At 34.9% G+C, this 12,743-nt stretch overlaps 1 protein-coding gene across 1 annotated transcript in view; it reads right to left on the bottom strand.

Moving 5' to 3' along the window:
* Positions 1-12,743, bottom strand: part of LOC150102981 (RNA demethylase ALKBH5-like) — a 57,222-nt gene that overhangs the window by 23,551 nt on the left and 20,928 nt on the right. The window contains exon 2 of the mRNA XM_090397837.1: positions 5,794-6,050. Within this exon, the coding sequence (XP_090253963.1) occupies positions 5,794-6,050 (257 nt within the window). The remainder of the gene's footprint in view (positions 1-5,793; positions 6,051-12,743) is intronic.

The raw sequence follows: 12,743 nt of genomic DNA, 5'->3' as shown, positions 1-12,743 counted from the left end.
GTCAGCAATAAAAAGACAAAGACAATGAAAATAGGCAGAATCATTGAAAATGTCAACTGTGTTGTGAATGGAGAACCTGTGGAACAAGTAAAACATTTCAGCTATTTAGGCACGATATTTACTGAAGATGGTAAATTAAATATAGAAATAGACAACAGAATCAGCAACGCTGGTATGGTGAGAAGTCAATTGAATAAATTCATATGGAATAAGAGAGAAATCAGTCGGAACACTAAATTAGCTGTGTACAAGACAGTGTTCAAACCAGTTTTAACTTATGGATCTGAGAGCTGGGTCAGAAGTAAAACACTTGACCAAAGACTAGAGACCACCGATATGAGAGTCCTGAGAAAGATTATAGGCATGAACAGATTGCATCAATGGCAATATCATATTAAAAACACGGATATTAGAAAGAACTTGACATTGTCAGCATCCAGGAATGCGTTAGCAGAGCTAATCTTAGGTGGTATGGTCACTTAAACAGAATGGGCGAGGAAAGATTAGCAAAACAAGTGTTCTCTGCCAGGTTGGCAGCAAAACGACCCAGAGGAAGACCAAGATATAGGTGGATTGATATGGTACAAAATGCTTTAGACGATAGAAATATAAGATCTGATAATGTTGGAGTCTTGACAAGTAACAGACTGATTTGGAGGAAAATTGTAGATAGGAAATTAATAATGATGTAATTTTTTTCATGTAGTACTATCATATCCTGTACACCCCTTGAGGGTACATGGCAGAAATTTGATGATGATGATGAGTCCTAAAGTCAGGATTTGCTGGAAAACTTGAAGAACTAAGGGCTGAATGTGTGCCATCCAAATTCTTGGGATTTTTGCCACCGTTGTTGTTAAGATTAGGATGATTAATCAAAATTTCACAGGTTTCTTTAAATTTGTATTCATATCAGATTTTTTTATGATGCAAAGAACAGGCACTTTTCCAATCAATTTGGTGTAGGGTATTAAGAGCGTGATCTGAGGCCTGCTTCACAAAAATGTTAAATTTAATGTGTTCTCTTTTACGGATAGGGATTGTACATTCAGTTTCCCCAATATATAAGGTAAGTTAAAGGTGAAATAGATACAATAAACTCCAGGGTGAGCCAATGGGAGGAGAGGATCCTTAGATAAGTTGAATTTTTTTTTAAAATTATTTTAAAAAATAAAAAAATAATTAGGAGTTGAATATTCTTTTTCATTTTAAAGGTGGTTTAAAAGTGGCATTAAGATCATAATGGTGCAGAATTCTATTAAATTTTTTCTGATAACCCTTTAATGTATGGGATAACTATGGTGTTACTGTAATCTATATTATTTTCGATGAAGCTTTATGAAGAATTTTATTAATAGTATTATAGCTATAGCCATTATTTATAAATGTATTGCTAATAATTTGTAATTCTTGTTTAAGAGCTTGTTCATTAGAGCAAATTGTTATAGCTCTGTTTTTGATGGTGTTAAGTTTTTGCAAAGGATGGTGATATGAATTAGCATGTATATATTGGGTCTGTATGTGTAGGCTTGCAGTAGACAGTGAAGGATAGACTGCCTGAGGGAAGACATGTGGCCAGTGTATCCATGAAAGGAAACGAGTTCTGATTTTCAATTTAGATAGTAAATTGCACACGCTTGTGTTGTTTGCTCAGGTGGCTAAGAAAGGTGTTTAATGTTTGGCAGCTGTGTGGCCAGATAAAACTTTGTCAATGTGTCTAAGCCAAACTCTAGGTTTTAAAGTAAAGGAATCTAGAGCATGTTTCTCAAAAGCTTCCATATAAAAGTTAACAATGGGGGGGGGGGGGGGGGGGGTAGTGGTGAGCCCATGGCCATACCTTCCTTTTGAAGGTAAAAATTATTTTGCCACACAAAGTTACTGGAATGTAGTACATGGGCAACAGCTGTAATATCGGGTGTAAATTTGTTCGGTAAGAGAAGAATTGTGTCACTGATTGGAACATTTGTGAAAAGGGCAGAAACATCAAAACTGACTAATAAATCATCTTTACCAAGTGCTATGTTCTCCCCAGGACCTTTTGAATGGGCAAACCGCCTGGCTGGTTTTACTGACTCCTGGCTAATTAATGTTGTGAATTGACATGGCTAAATAATGAGCAAGAATGGAAAAAAAATTGAAGACATTTTTTAATTAACAGTGATGAGAAATTGAACCAGAGAGTTTCGATACTTGTGAGACCAGCTCAATTTCTTGCATTGCATGTCATAGGACAGTCATACACAAAAATCTAGGTCCAAGACAAATACTGCTGAAATTAGCAACAATCTGAGCTCAAAGAGTCTTTTCGAAATTTAGTAAAACTAGCTGCTATTGGACTGGCCATACCTGTGAGCACAGTTGAATGTGAAAGAGGTTTCTCTGCATTAAAAAAGATAAAAACCTGTATGAGGAATTGCATCAGTCAGAACACTAAATAATTTGATGCTGATTTCACTGGAGGGGACCAGATCCAACAGATTTTAATTATGAAAAAGCTGCTGACAACTGGGCTTCTAAGAAGAAGAGAAGAATTAATGTATAGAATTTTAAGCTGTGAGCATTGATTTTTCATTACTTAATGAGAAAATAAGAAAAATCCAAGTCTTGTTTGTTATAATTACTATATAAAATATTATCCTTGTTTGAAGTAATTTCTAATAAAATTACTATTTAATTAGTTATGAAAAAGGGTCTTTCTTAACTCATTCAAAATTTTTGTATGCCTGGCTAATGCTTCATTCCACCTAGCTGGTAAAAATTTCTAAGGAGAACAATGAAGTGTTATGTTTTTAATTTTGTTTATGAAGTGTTGTTGTGTGTTCCTTATATAGGAGGGGAAATGACTTACCAACTCCATGAGTGTTGACGGTAATTTCTTGGCTAGGTGATAATTTGGGCTGTCTATATCTTTAACTATTGGCTGAAGTGGAATGTTATGTTTGTGTACCTTGGGAACATCATATATTCTGGGAGAACAGGCATAATGCGGTAATAGGTTTTTTTTAACAGTGTCCAATGGACACGAAGTGACAAACTCAAGTAATTTCACAATTTTTTTCTTAAACTTCTTAGTCGGATTATAGTTCACAAATTGATAAGCACTGTCATCGGAAACTAGTTGATTCATATGATCGATGTAAGTTGATCTGTTAAGGACAATCATTGCAGTACCTTTGTTGTCTGATTTTGTAACAATTATATCCCGATTAGCTTTTAATGACTTGACTGTTGCTAGTTCTGTTTTTGTAAGAATGCTACATAGGGCTTTCTTTTTATTTAAAACATTGCTAGTTTCTCAACGAATTTTATCAGCTATATTATTTGGAAGGGACTTAACACCTCTTTCTGTGTGGTATACAACATCCAGTTTATTAACAGTTCTAGGTGCAACTGTGAAGTTTAAGTTGATGTAATGAGTTCACCATTATTTAGGATGTGGCTCGATAGGTTGATCACTCCTCATCTCACTTGTTTGCTGTTCACTGTTAGAGTTATTAGCCAGGGAAGAGATATCCTGATCGGTTAGATCATATGATTGGCATTCGAATTTTGCCATTGTTTTTAAAATATGAAATTTATCCTTAAGTTTTTCTTGATTACTTTTCAGAATATGTTTAGCTGAATTTTCAGTGATTCTTTCAATTACATTCAAAATATCTGGTTTTCATATGAACTAGAGAGTTCAGACTGTAAATTAAAACTTGCTTTCGGGTAGGTTTTGGCAAGCTTACCTTATATATTGGGGAAACTGGACATATAATCCCTATCTGTAAAAAAAAGAACACAAACAACACATTACATTTAACAATTTTGGTGAAGCATACCTCTCAGTACCTGTTCTTTACAATAATGGTGGCATAAACATCCCAAGAATTTGGATGGCACATATTCAAACCACTTAGTTCTTAAAAGCAAACTCTGACTTTAGGACTCTAAAATATTATTTCAGCTTTTATTGGCCACCATCCATGCTGTTTGGTTTAATTTATTTTTGTAACCAAACAGATAATAATATTAACAGGACTCTAGCATTGATGTAGTAAGTTTTTTTTCACTAGAGGTCAGGCCAGTAGTTTTAACAGTTGACCTTGTTTCTTTGTATATATGTGTATACTTGTACACATATATACTTGCAAACATATACTCCAGATGATGACCTTAATGTGAAGGTTGAAAAGTTGAGTGATTATTTTGGTTTATATTAAACTGAAGTTTCTCTCTAACACAGTAATTGTTTCCATAATTTTTGCAAAGAAAGAAAGAAAGAAATAAAGCATATCCACTGTTAGCATACTTCTTACAGTATGTATATGGAAAATAAATCTTAAAATAATACCATGTTCTCTACTCTAAATTTCTATATCAACATTATGGTTGGCTCCTAAAATGTTTATGAATTTTTGTTACTAATCATACCAATAATAGAAACATAGAAAATTCAGTTTCATGGTGTGATAAATTAACAGATTTACTGTCCTCTTTTGCACAGAAATCTAAATGGATGACAACTACTGGTGCAATCCGTTCATACTTCTTTATCCATGATAGCTATATACACTTATCTCTCAATTAATATTCAAATAACTGATCCTTGAGTGCATTTAGCATGTCTGCTAACTTCATGGCTGTACAGACACACACACAGTCCTAAACTTGATGGGGTTTCATTCCAACGATCCCATCATAAGGCGAAAATAACTATATAATTTTCACTTTCATTCTTAATTGAATGGTCTCTTCACAACACCATTAGAAGAATCACTCTTTCACTTGATGGTTATTTTTACAAAGATATGTCCGTAAAAAAAAATAAAAAATGAAAAAATTTTATCATTATTATACAAAGGATGGAGAACATATCAGAAACCATCAATAGACTTTATGACCACACATCCAAAGTCAAAAATAACATAACATTCCATGAGCAGAGAAACTGTGGCATGTGCATTTTTTATGCATTGGGGGGAGGGAGGGGGGGTGTTTCAGGACATCAGAAACCAATAATTATGAGAAATTCTATATTTGGTTGGTACATTTAAACACACTAATAATAATTGCCACCTGCATATATTGGTATTTTAGTGTCTGTTATCTTATAGACTGGTCTTACACTCTACTCCAAACTGACCCAATTATACTAGTGAAAAACATTTCCTTCACCTAAACAAACATTATACCACACAAATGCGATATTACACTGTGCCAGCACAAAAACCAATGAAAGTACACTAGAGGTTTTACTATAGCACCGAATGCAGCATTAGGCTGCTCTAAGTACAAGTGATCAAAATTTAAGGACTGACTGTATATACAACATAATTCATATTTCCAACATTACCAATGGATTGTAGAAGGTGCTTAACCGTCATATTTTAACCTTGTACAAATATTAACAAATGACCAACTGGATAATATCTTCAAAAGTATGAGGCTCGTTTTTTCCTCAAAGGTTTTTTTATTTTATTTATTTATTATTAACCATTTCCAAAATGCTATCATCTGAGAATCATCTGTTATCTTACACACTGGTCTTACACTGAGAAGACTGCATTTTCAGAAATACAAAATATTTCCACAACACACATTCCATCAGTAGTTCACTATTCTAGTTCTTGTTTGATGTGTGCTGGTCTGTGCATTAAAGATATGTGATTTTAAAATGACTAGTAACTTTGAAAATATCCTATGCATAAATGAAAGAAATGTGCATTACTTTCTTCTTAACACACACACACTGACAGCACAGTAAAAAACTAACCATTATTGAAAATACACAAAAAAAGTTAAACTAACCTTAAACTAGTAACACAACCTCTGCATACAGGGAGGCACAAAACTGGTTCAGTAACACGGATTGGTTTAAAACTGAACTTGCATCCAAAACTAAGAGCACTATCACTCATAAAAGACACGGAGATGATTGGCCGATCAAATATATGTGCAGGGTCAATGTGTGACACAATGCATCCTCCTGGCTGATAATCATTGATCACAGCACTGTTAATAAAACCTTCAGGCACAATTTTGGCTTTCACAATAGGTTTTATCACCTGGAAAATAAATCAGCATCTTATTTAGTTAAAACAAATGAGTTATATATATAACAGAATATAATTAAACTTAATATTTTGAAAAATAAATATTTTATAACATCAAGAACATTTAATATGGTCTACTGGTTTACTAATCTATAGCAGCATCTTTCTGCCACCGAATTCAACAAATCCTTGAAGGAATTCTAGATGCTAAATAAATTCATTAAATTATATGGATTTTTCTACCAGCAGTGAGCAATAACAAAAACGAGTCTTTGAGTGATCATGGTCACATCAAATTATGAGCAATATGACAGTTCAGTCACTTCTGCAGTGTTTCCAATGTAAAAGCTTAAGTGTCACAAACAAGTTACCCATTAGCCAGCAGTAATCTGTGATTTCATCTTGGTGAGTGGCACTCAGTTTCCTTGCTAGGTAAGCACACCTGAAATAAATCTGAATGTTGAAACTGGGTTATTTTTCACCAAAAAATGTATGGCTGTGAAAGACAAATGCTATATTAAGTTCATTCAGCAAGCAATGCTATCTCTTATTAAGAAAAAATTTCCTACAATGATAGCAAACATAAAATAAAGCAATTCTAGCCACCACCATCTACTGTTTCTGAAAGTATGTATGTAAGTCTAACTCACATACCTAGATTAAGTATGTGCTAACTCTTGACACTATAAAGCTGAAATCTTCTCAACATTAGAATACTGTTCTCACATTGATCCTAATCAAAAGTGAGTAAGTCTCTCTTGACCACCGAACAGACCACTACCACTCTTCCACTTTCCTCTAATTATATTCAAACACAAGCAGCTGATGTTTCAACTTCAAACTCATTGAACCAATTTCTTATCCTCTACCTTCATTCGTCTGGTCTCTGGAGTAGTCTTCTCCAAACTGTTTTCCCCAATAATTAAAATCTTTAGGCCTTCAAAAAAAACACAACAGCAAATTCCTTTCTTCCTTCTAACCATTTGACTACATAGCACTGTCATAACATAGGTTTCAGAGGACCTCTCCTGTGCAAGGTTGATATATATATATATATATATATATATATAAAACGAGAGAGGACTACATTTATTTCTAAAATAATATACATCAAATTCATCAGGAACTGTCTTAAAAAGCTCATGCTGTAATAACTCAATGCTTTCTCCTATTCCTCTAAGGCTCTATCTACTGTTAATGATGAAAGCAATTAACCATCCAACAAGCTGTGGTGTGCATGTGTGTCACAGTTGTCATGGATGCAAAGCACATATTAAAACTGTAATACCTTTGATATTCTATTGAAATATGATGGGTGCGAAGTGCATAAGGGGTAATATATTTCACCATATTGATATCAATGTGGTAAAGGGAAGGAAAGAGTACCATAAAAGGATGAGATGATAAAGGTGACACAAAATAGCAGTATGTTACAAACCTTACATGTCACCTATAGTGACTTTAGTGACACAGACTTTTATATATAAAACATAAATTTTATATATGTAAAACTTTTATAGTGACTTTTGTGTCACTAAAGTCACTATAAAAGTTTTACAGTTGCCACACTGCATAATTCAGAAGGTTGAATTCTGGATGATTAGATTAAAGCTCTCATAGTTTTCATGCATAAAAAAAGTGCAATAAAATAATGTAAGAATTTAAAGAGGAATTTCTCTACTAAGTACTGCAGGTAAAATTTATGCAAACATTCTTGATAAGAGGCCAAGAAAAATTATGAAAGAGAAACTTGGAGAAGAACAAGCTGTGTTCATGTGCCAAAGTTGTATTCTCAATGGAGAACTAATAAAACAAGTAAAATACTTGTTTTATTAGTTCTATTTTATGCATAATTTTTAGTGACGATGGCAAATTAAATATGGAAATAGACAACGGAATCAGCTGCAAAGCTGGTATGGTGGAGAGACAGCTGAATAAAGTTATATGGAATACTAGACAAATTAGCTAAAACACTAACTAGCAGTATACAACACTGTGTTCAAACCAATTTTAACTTATGGATTTGAGAGATGGATTAGAAATAAAACAGATGATCAAAGACTAGAGATCACAGATATGATAGCTCTGAGTAAATGAGGGGAGCAAATAGTCACAGAATCATGTTAAAAATGAAGATATGAGAAAAGAACTTGGCATCGTTGACATTTAGGAATGTGTGAGCAGAGATAATCCAAGTCAGTATTTTTATTATTCTTATTATTAGACACCTTCAGGGAGTCCAAGACTCATCGAGGGAGGACACCTAACCTACTCTACAGCTCTCCGTCTCCACCACTCAACCTCATCCGCCAGCCGCATCATCTACACACCAACGCCATTTACTGTCCACTACCACCACAACTAGTATTTTACATAGACAATCACAAACATCCATGCCCACGGTGGGATTCAAACCTGCAGCCTCTTGACTGGAGAGCAGATACTCTAACCACTCAGCCAACCAGGCTGGCGGAGTGGTTAGAGTATCATTAGTATGGTCACTTAAACAGAATGAGGAGAGGAAAATATTAGCAAAACAGATATTCAATGCTAAAATAGAAACTGCAGAGGAACACCATTATCTAGGTGAGGGTTCGTGAACCTTTTTAAGGATGCGTGCAAAAATTGGCTAAATCCTTTAAAACACTATTTCATGTGCCCCCTGAAGTTTTGTACAGCATATCATTTTTCTCATACACATTTTACTTTATAAAAGCATAACAACAACAACAAAAAAAAATACTATTATTATTATTGCATGGGTACCTCCATGGAGTCCTAAGACTCATCATGGGAAACCTAAACTATCAACACAATATCTATCGTACTCTCTTTGAAACCATTAACAGACAAAGCATTCACAAATGACTCAGGCTATCCATTTCATTCAATTACCACTCTCCGAGCTAAAACCCTGGTCCTCATGTCCTTGCTAAATGACATTATTTCAAAGATGCTTTAATAAAGGTATTAAAATAAAACATAACTTTTAGCTTAACAGAATAAATTTAACATAAAATGATAAACCTTTTTTTATAAGTATAAAATGTGGAGAGAAAAGGAAAGATATTCAACATTACTGAGACTTCTGTTGCTACACATGGATGGCAGACAATTTGCAACATTATACTTTGGCGATATTCATAGACATTTAATCACATAATTTTGTCGGTATGTCTCACCACTTTAGACAAATCACTGCATATCTGGTAGGGAGGACAGGGTGCACAAGTCACAACTCAAGGTGGATTCCTGGAGTGATAGTATTTCAAAGTTTGAAGTTTTTTGGGACACTCTGAATTCCACATGCTCAAAAAATTTGTATGTATGCCACTTTGGGCATACTACACCTGATATAGGTGAACTGATTTAGTCGAAGTGCCTTAGAAATATAAGATATGACAATATTGCAGTGCTGACAAGTTTGGAGGAAAGTTATTTATAGATTAGTAAAGCCAGTAAATGATAGATTAGCTTATCATGGCACCTCATGATAAGCTTAATCATGTGGTACCATCATAGTATCGTATGCACATCCCTTGAGGGTACATATCAAGTAATTGATGATAACAAGCTAATTAAAAATTTAAATGTGAAAGAGATATGACTTATCATACGAAGATGAATATGATTTAGCCATTAAATTTTCAAAAATGGATTCAGATTATAATACATCTGGATTAGAGCTATAGTTCCTCGTCACAACATTAAACACACAACCAATTCCTTCATATGAAAAATTTCTCTGAAAAACAGCTGGATATACCAAGTGGTATATCCAGATTATATATCCATATTATATATTATATATATATGTATGTATACACACAGAGGGAGAGATAACAGATGCTCTGTCATTTTTGGCTTTTAAGCTGGACAGGTGGATATACCACTTGGTATATCCAGCTGTTTTTCTGAGAAATTTTATATATATATATATAAATAATATAATAGAAAAGAATTCTGTTAGTTTGTCTAGGATGACAAACAACTGGTTCTAGGATAACAGCAAACATTGCATGTTTACAGTGACTTTTGACTGATGCCACCAATAAAGAATAATCAACATAATCTGAAGTACTATATTTTAGCATAATGTGTGTGCCAAAATGCAAAAAATAATACTGCATATTAGTATGCTGCAAAAGTCTAGCATATAAGATATCTTTCAAGCAATATGATAATTAGGCAATGTGTGGCATAAAAGCAGAGATTTCCCATGTTTTAGCAGAAACTTTAACTGCTTAGAACAAGCATTGATTTTTATTTCATTAAAATAAACATGGATTGCTTAATATGCTTATCTAAATATTTAGTAATAATTCACCATAAATATTTCATGACTTTATTTACAAACTTTGTTGTTCACTTAGATCTAGATGTTGTACAAGATGGCAATGAGAGTGGTGATCAAAGAGAGAGTGAAAGCAATTATACAGAGAGAGAAAAAATGGTTTAAATGATGAAAAAAATGAGGAATTATTTGTAAGGAGTGAGATCGCCAGATTACGCGGAGTAATACACAGTGCGCAGCGGCAGTTGGAGCACCTGCAAAACTCTTTCCAGAGTGCCTCGGCTAATGGAAATAAACAAGTGTTTGAAAGGAAAAATAAGCGTAAGAGTGGGAGAGTTTCAGAAATGAAGGAAAGAGTGTTGTATGGTGACTTGTTATTAAGAGGTGTGATAGATGGGAGTTTAACTAAATCGTACTTACCGGGTGTGAAATTTAAGGATATAAGTGAGAGTATTAGAGCACAAAAACAGAGAGTGAAAGAATTGATAGTTGTGGCGGGTACAAATGAATTGAAAGGAGATACATTTTTTATGAGAGAGGACTTGAAAGTATTGTTAAAGGTCGCGAAAGAAAACAGTGACAGAGTTAGGATGGTGAGTTTGTTGCCACGGTACAACAGAGAGGAATTTAGGAGGGCCATAATCGCAAATGACTTGCATAAACAAACTGATGAAATGAGTGAAAGGAGGGTGATTATTATGGGAGATTTCAACTATGGTAACATTGATTGGAAGGAAGAGAGGACACATGTGAGGAAGGAAATGGATTTTATTCAATTATTAAGGGATAACTATCTGAGACAGTATGTAATTGAAAATACTAGGGGTTTGAGAGTGCTTGACCTGGTAATAGCATCTGAGATTTTGACTGTAATGAATATGACCATGTTGCCACCTATTGGTGAGAGTGATCATAAGGTCTTGACCTGGGAGGTGGCTAAAGGTGCGGAATTTTCGATTAAGACAGGGTATATGTGGAATTACCGTGCTGGCAAGTATGACAAGCTTAGGAGATTGCTTGGATCAGTGCCATGGCATGTAAAACTGCAAGGGCTGGATGTCGATAGAGCATGGGAAGTGGTCAAGGAGCATTTACAGGAGGTTATGGCAGATTGTATACCTCGGGTCCGAATAGTAAAACAAGTAGGGGTTAAATGGATGAATAACACTATTAAGCTTGAGCTGCAAAAAAAAGAAACAACTGTGGAGGGAATTTAAAGAGAAAGGTGACCTGCAGGCACACGAATGGTATAAAGTGTAGACCAGGAAGGTAATGAGTGTGGTAAAAAAAAAAAAAAAAGCAAAAGCGGATTATAAAAGCAAACTAGCTATGCAAACTAAAGAGAATCCCAAACAGTTCTTTCAATATGCTGCAAGCAAAAAAAAAAAAAAAAAAACTGTACATGACAGAATGATTTTAAGGAATGCCGATGGTAAGGAGGTCACTGAATTAGTCGATATAGTGAAATTACTGAGCCAGCACTTTGCAAGAGTATATCATCCAGGTAGTGACATTGAAAGAATGAGGTGGAGGTGAATGGTCTATTACAGAACCTTAATGTGAATACATCTGTGGGATTGGATGGTATATCGGCACGGGTCTTATGTGAAGCGGCTAAAGAATTATCAGTGCCCTTGACCATGTTGTTTAATCTGAGTCTCGGGTCTGGTTTAGTCCTGAAGGTGTGGAAAGAGGGGAAAATAGTTCCACTGCATAAAGGAGGATCCAAGACTACTGTAGCAAATTACTGACTGATCAGCATATCAGGAGTCGTTGTCAAGGACTTGGAGAAAGTAGTCAAGGGAAAAATGCAGGAATGGATTGATGAAAATGAGATACTGTATGGGGGACAGCATGGGTTTTTGAAGGGTAGATCATGCCTCAGTAACTTGCTCAAGTTTTATAACACAGTGACGGCTGAACTGGATAAGGGTAATGGGTTTACAGTGATACTGCTGGACCTGGCTAAGGCCTTTGACAGAATACCACATGGAATTCTAATCCGTAAACTGTAACATATGGGAATGGATATAGGGTTGGTGAGATGGATAGGTGGGTGGTTGATGGAGAGATATCAGAGAGTACTTTATTCGGGAGTAGTGTCCGAAAGACGGCCTGTGACTAGTGGTGTGCCGCAGAGTTCTGTTCTTGGATCACTGCTGTTTAATTTGTTCATTAACGATATAAGGAAGGATCTAAGAGGAACAGTTCATTTGTTCGCTGATGATGCAATGTTGGGTAGGGCAATAGTGAATGCAGAAGATGTCAAAATCTTGCAGGACTACTTGGATAGATTGGAGTTCTGGGCTAAGGAGAATGGATGTCAATTTAATGTGACAAAATGTAAGGTTATGTATTTTGGGGTGAAAAGATTAGCAGCAGTATACCACATTGGTGGAACTGTACTGCAG

This window comes from Typopeltis vanoorti, chromosome 9, assembly GCF_054136105.1.
Source record: "Typopeltis vanoorti isolate ZY-2024b chromosome 9, IOZ_Tvanoo_1.0, whole genome shotgun sequence".
Lineage (NCBI taxonomy): Eukaryota > Metazoa > Arthropoda > Arachnida > Uropygi > Thelyphonidae > Typopeltis > Typopeltis vanoorti.
This window is presented reverse-complemented; position numbering and strand designations above follow the sequence as displayed.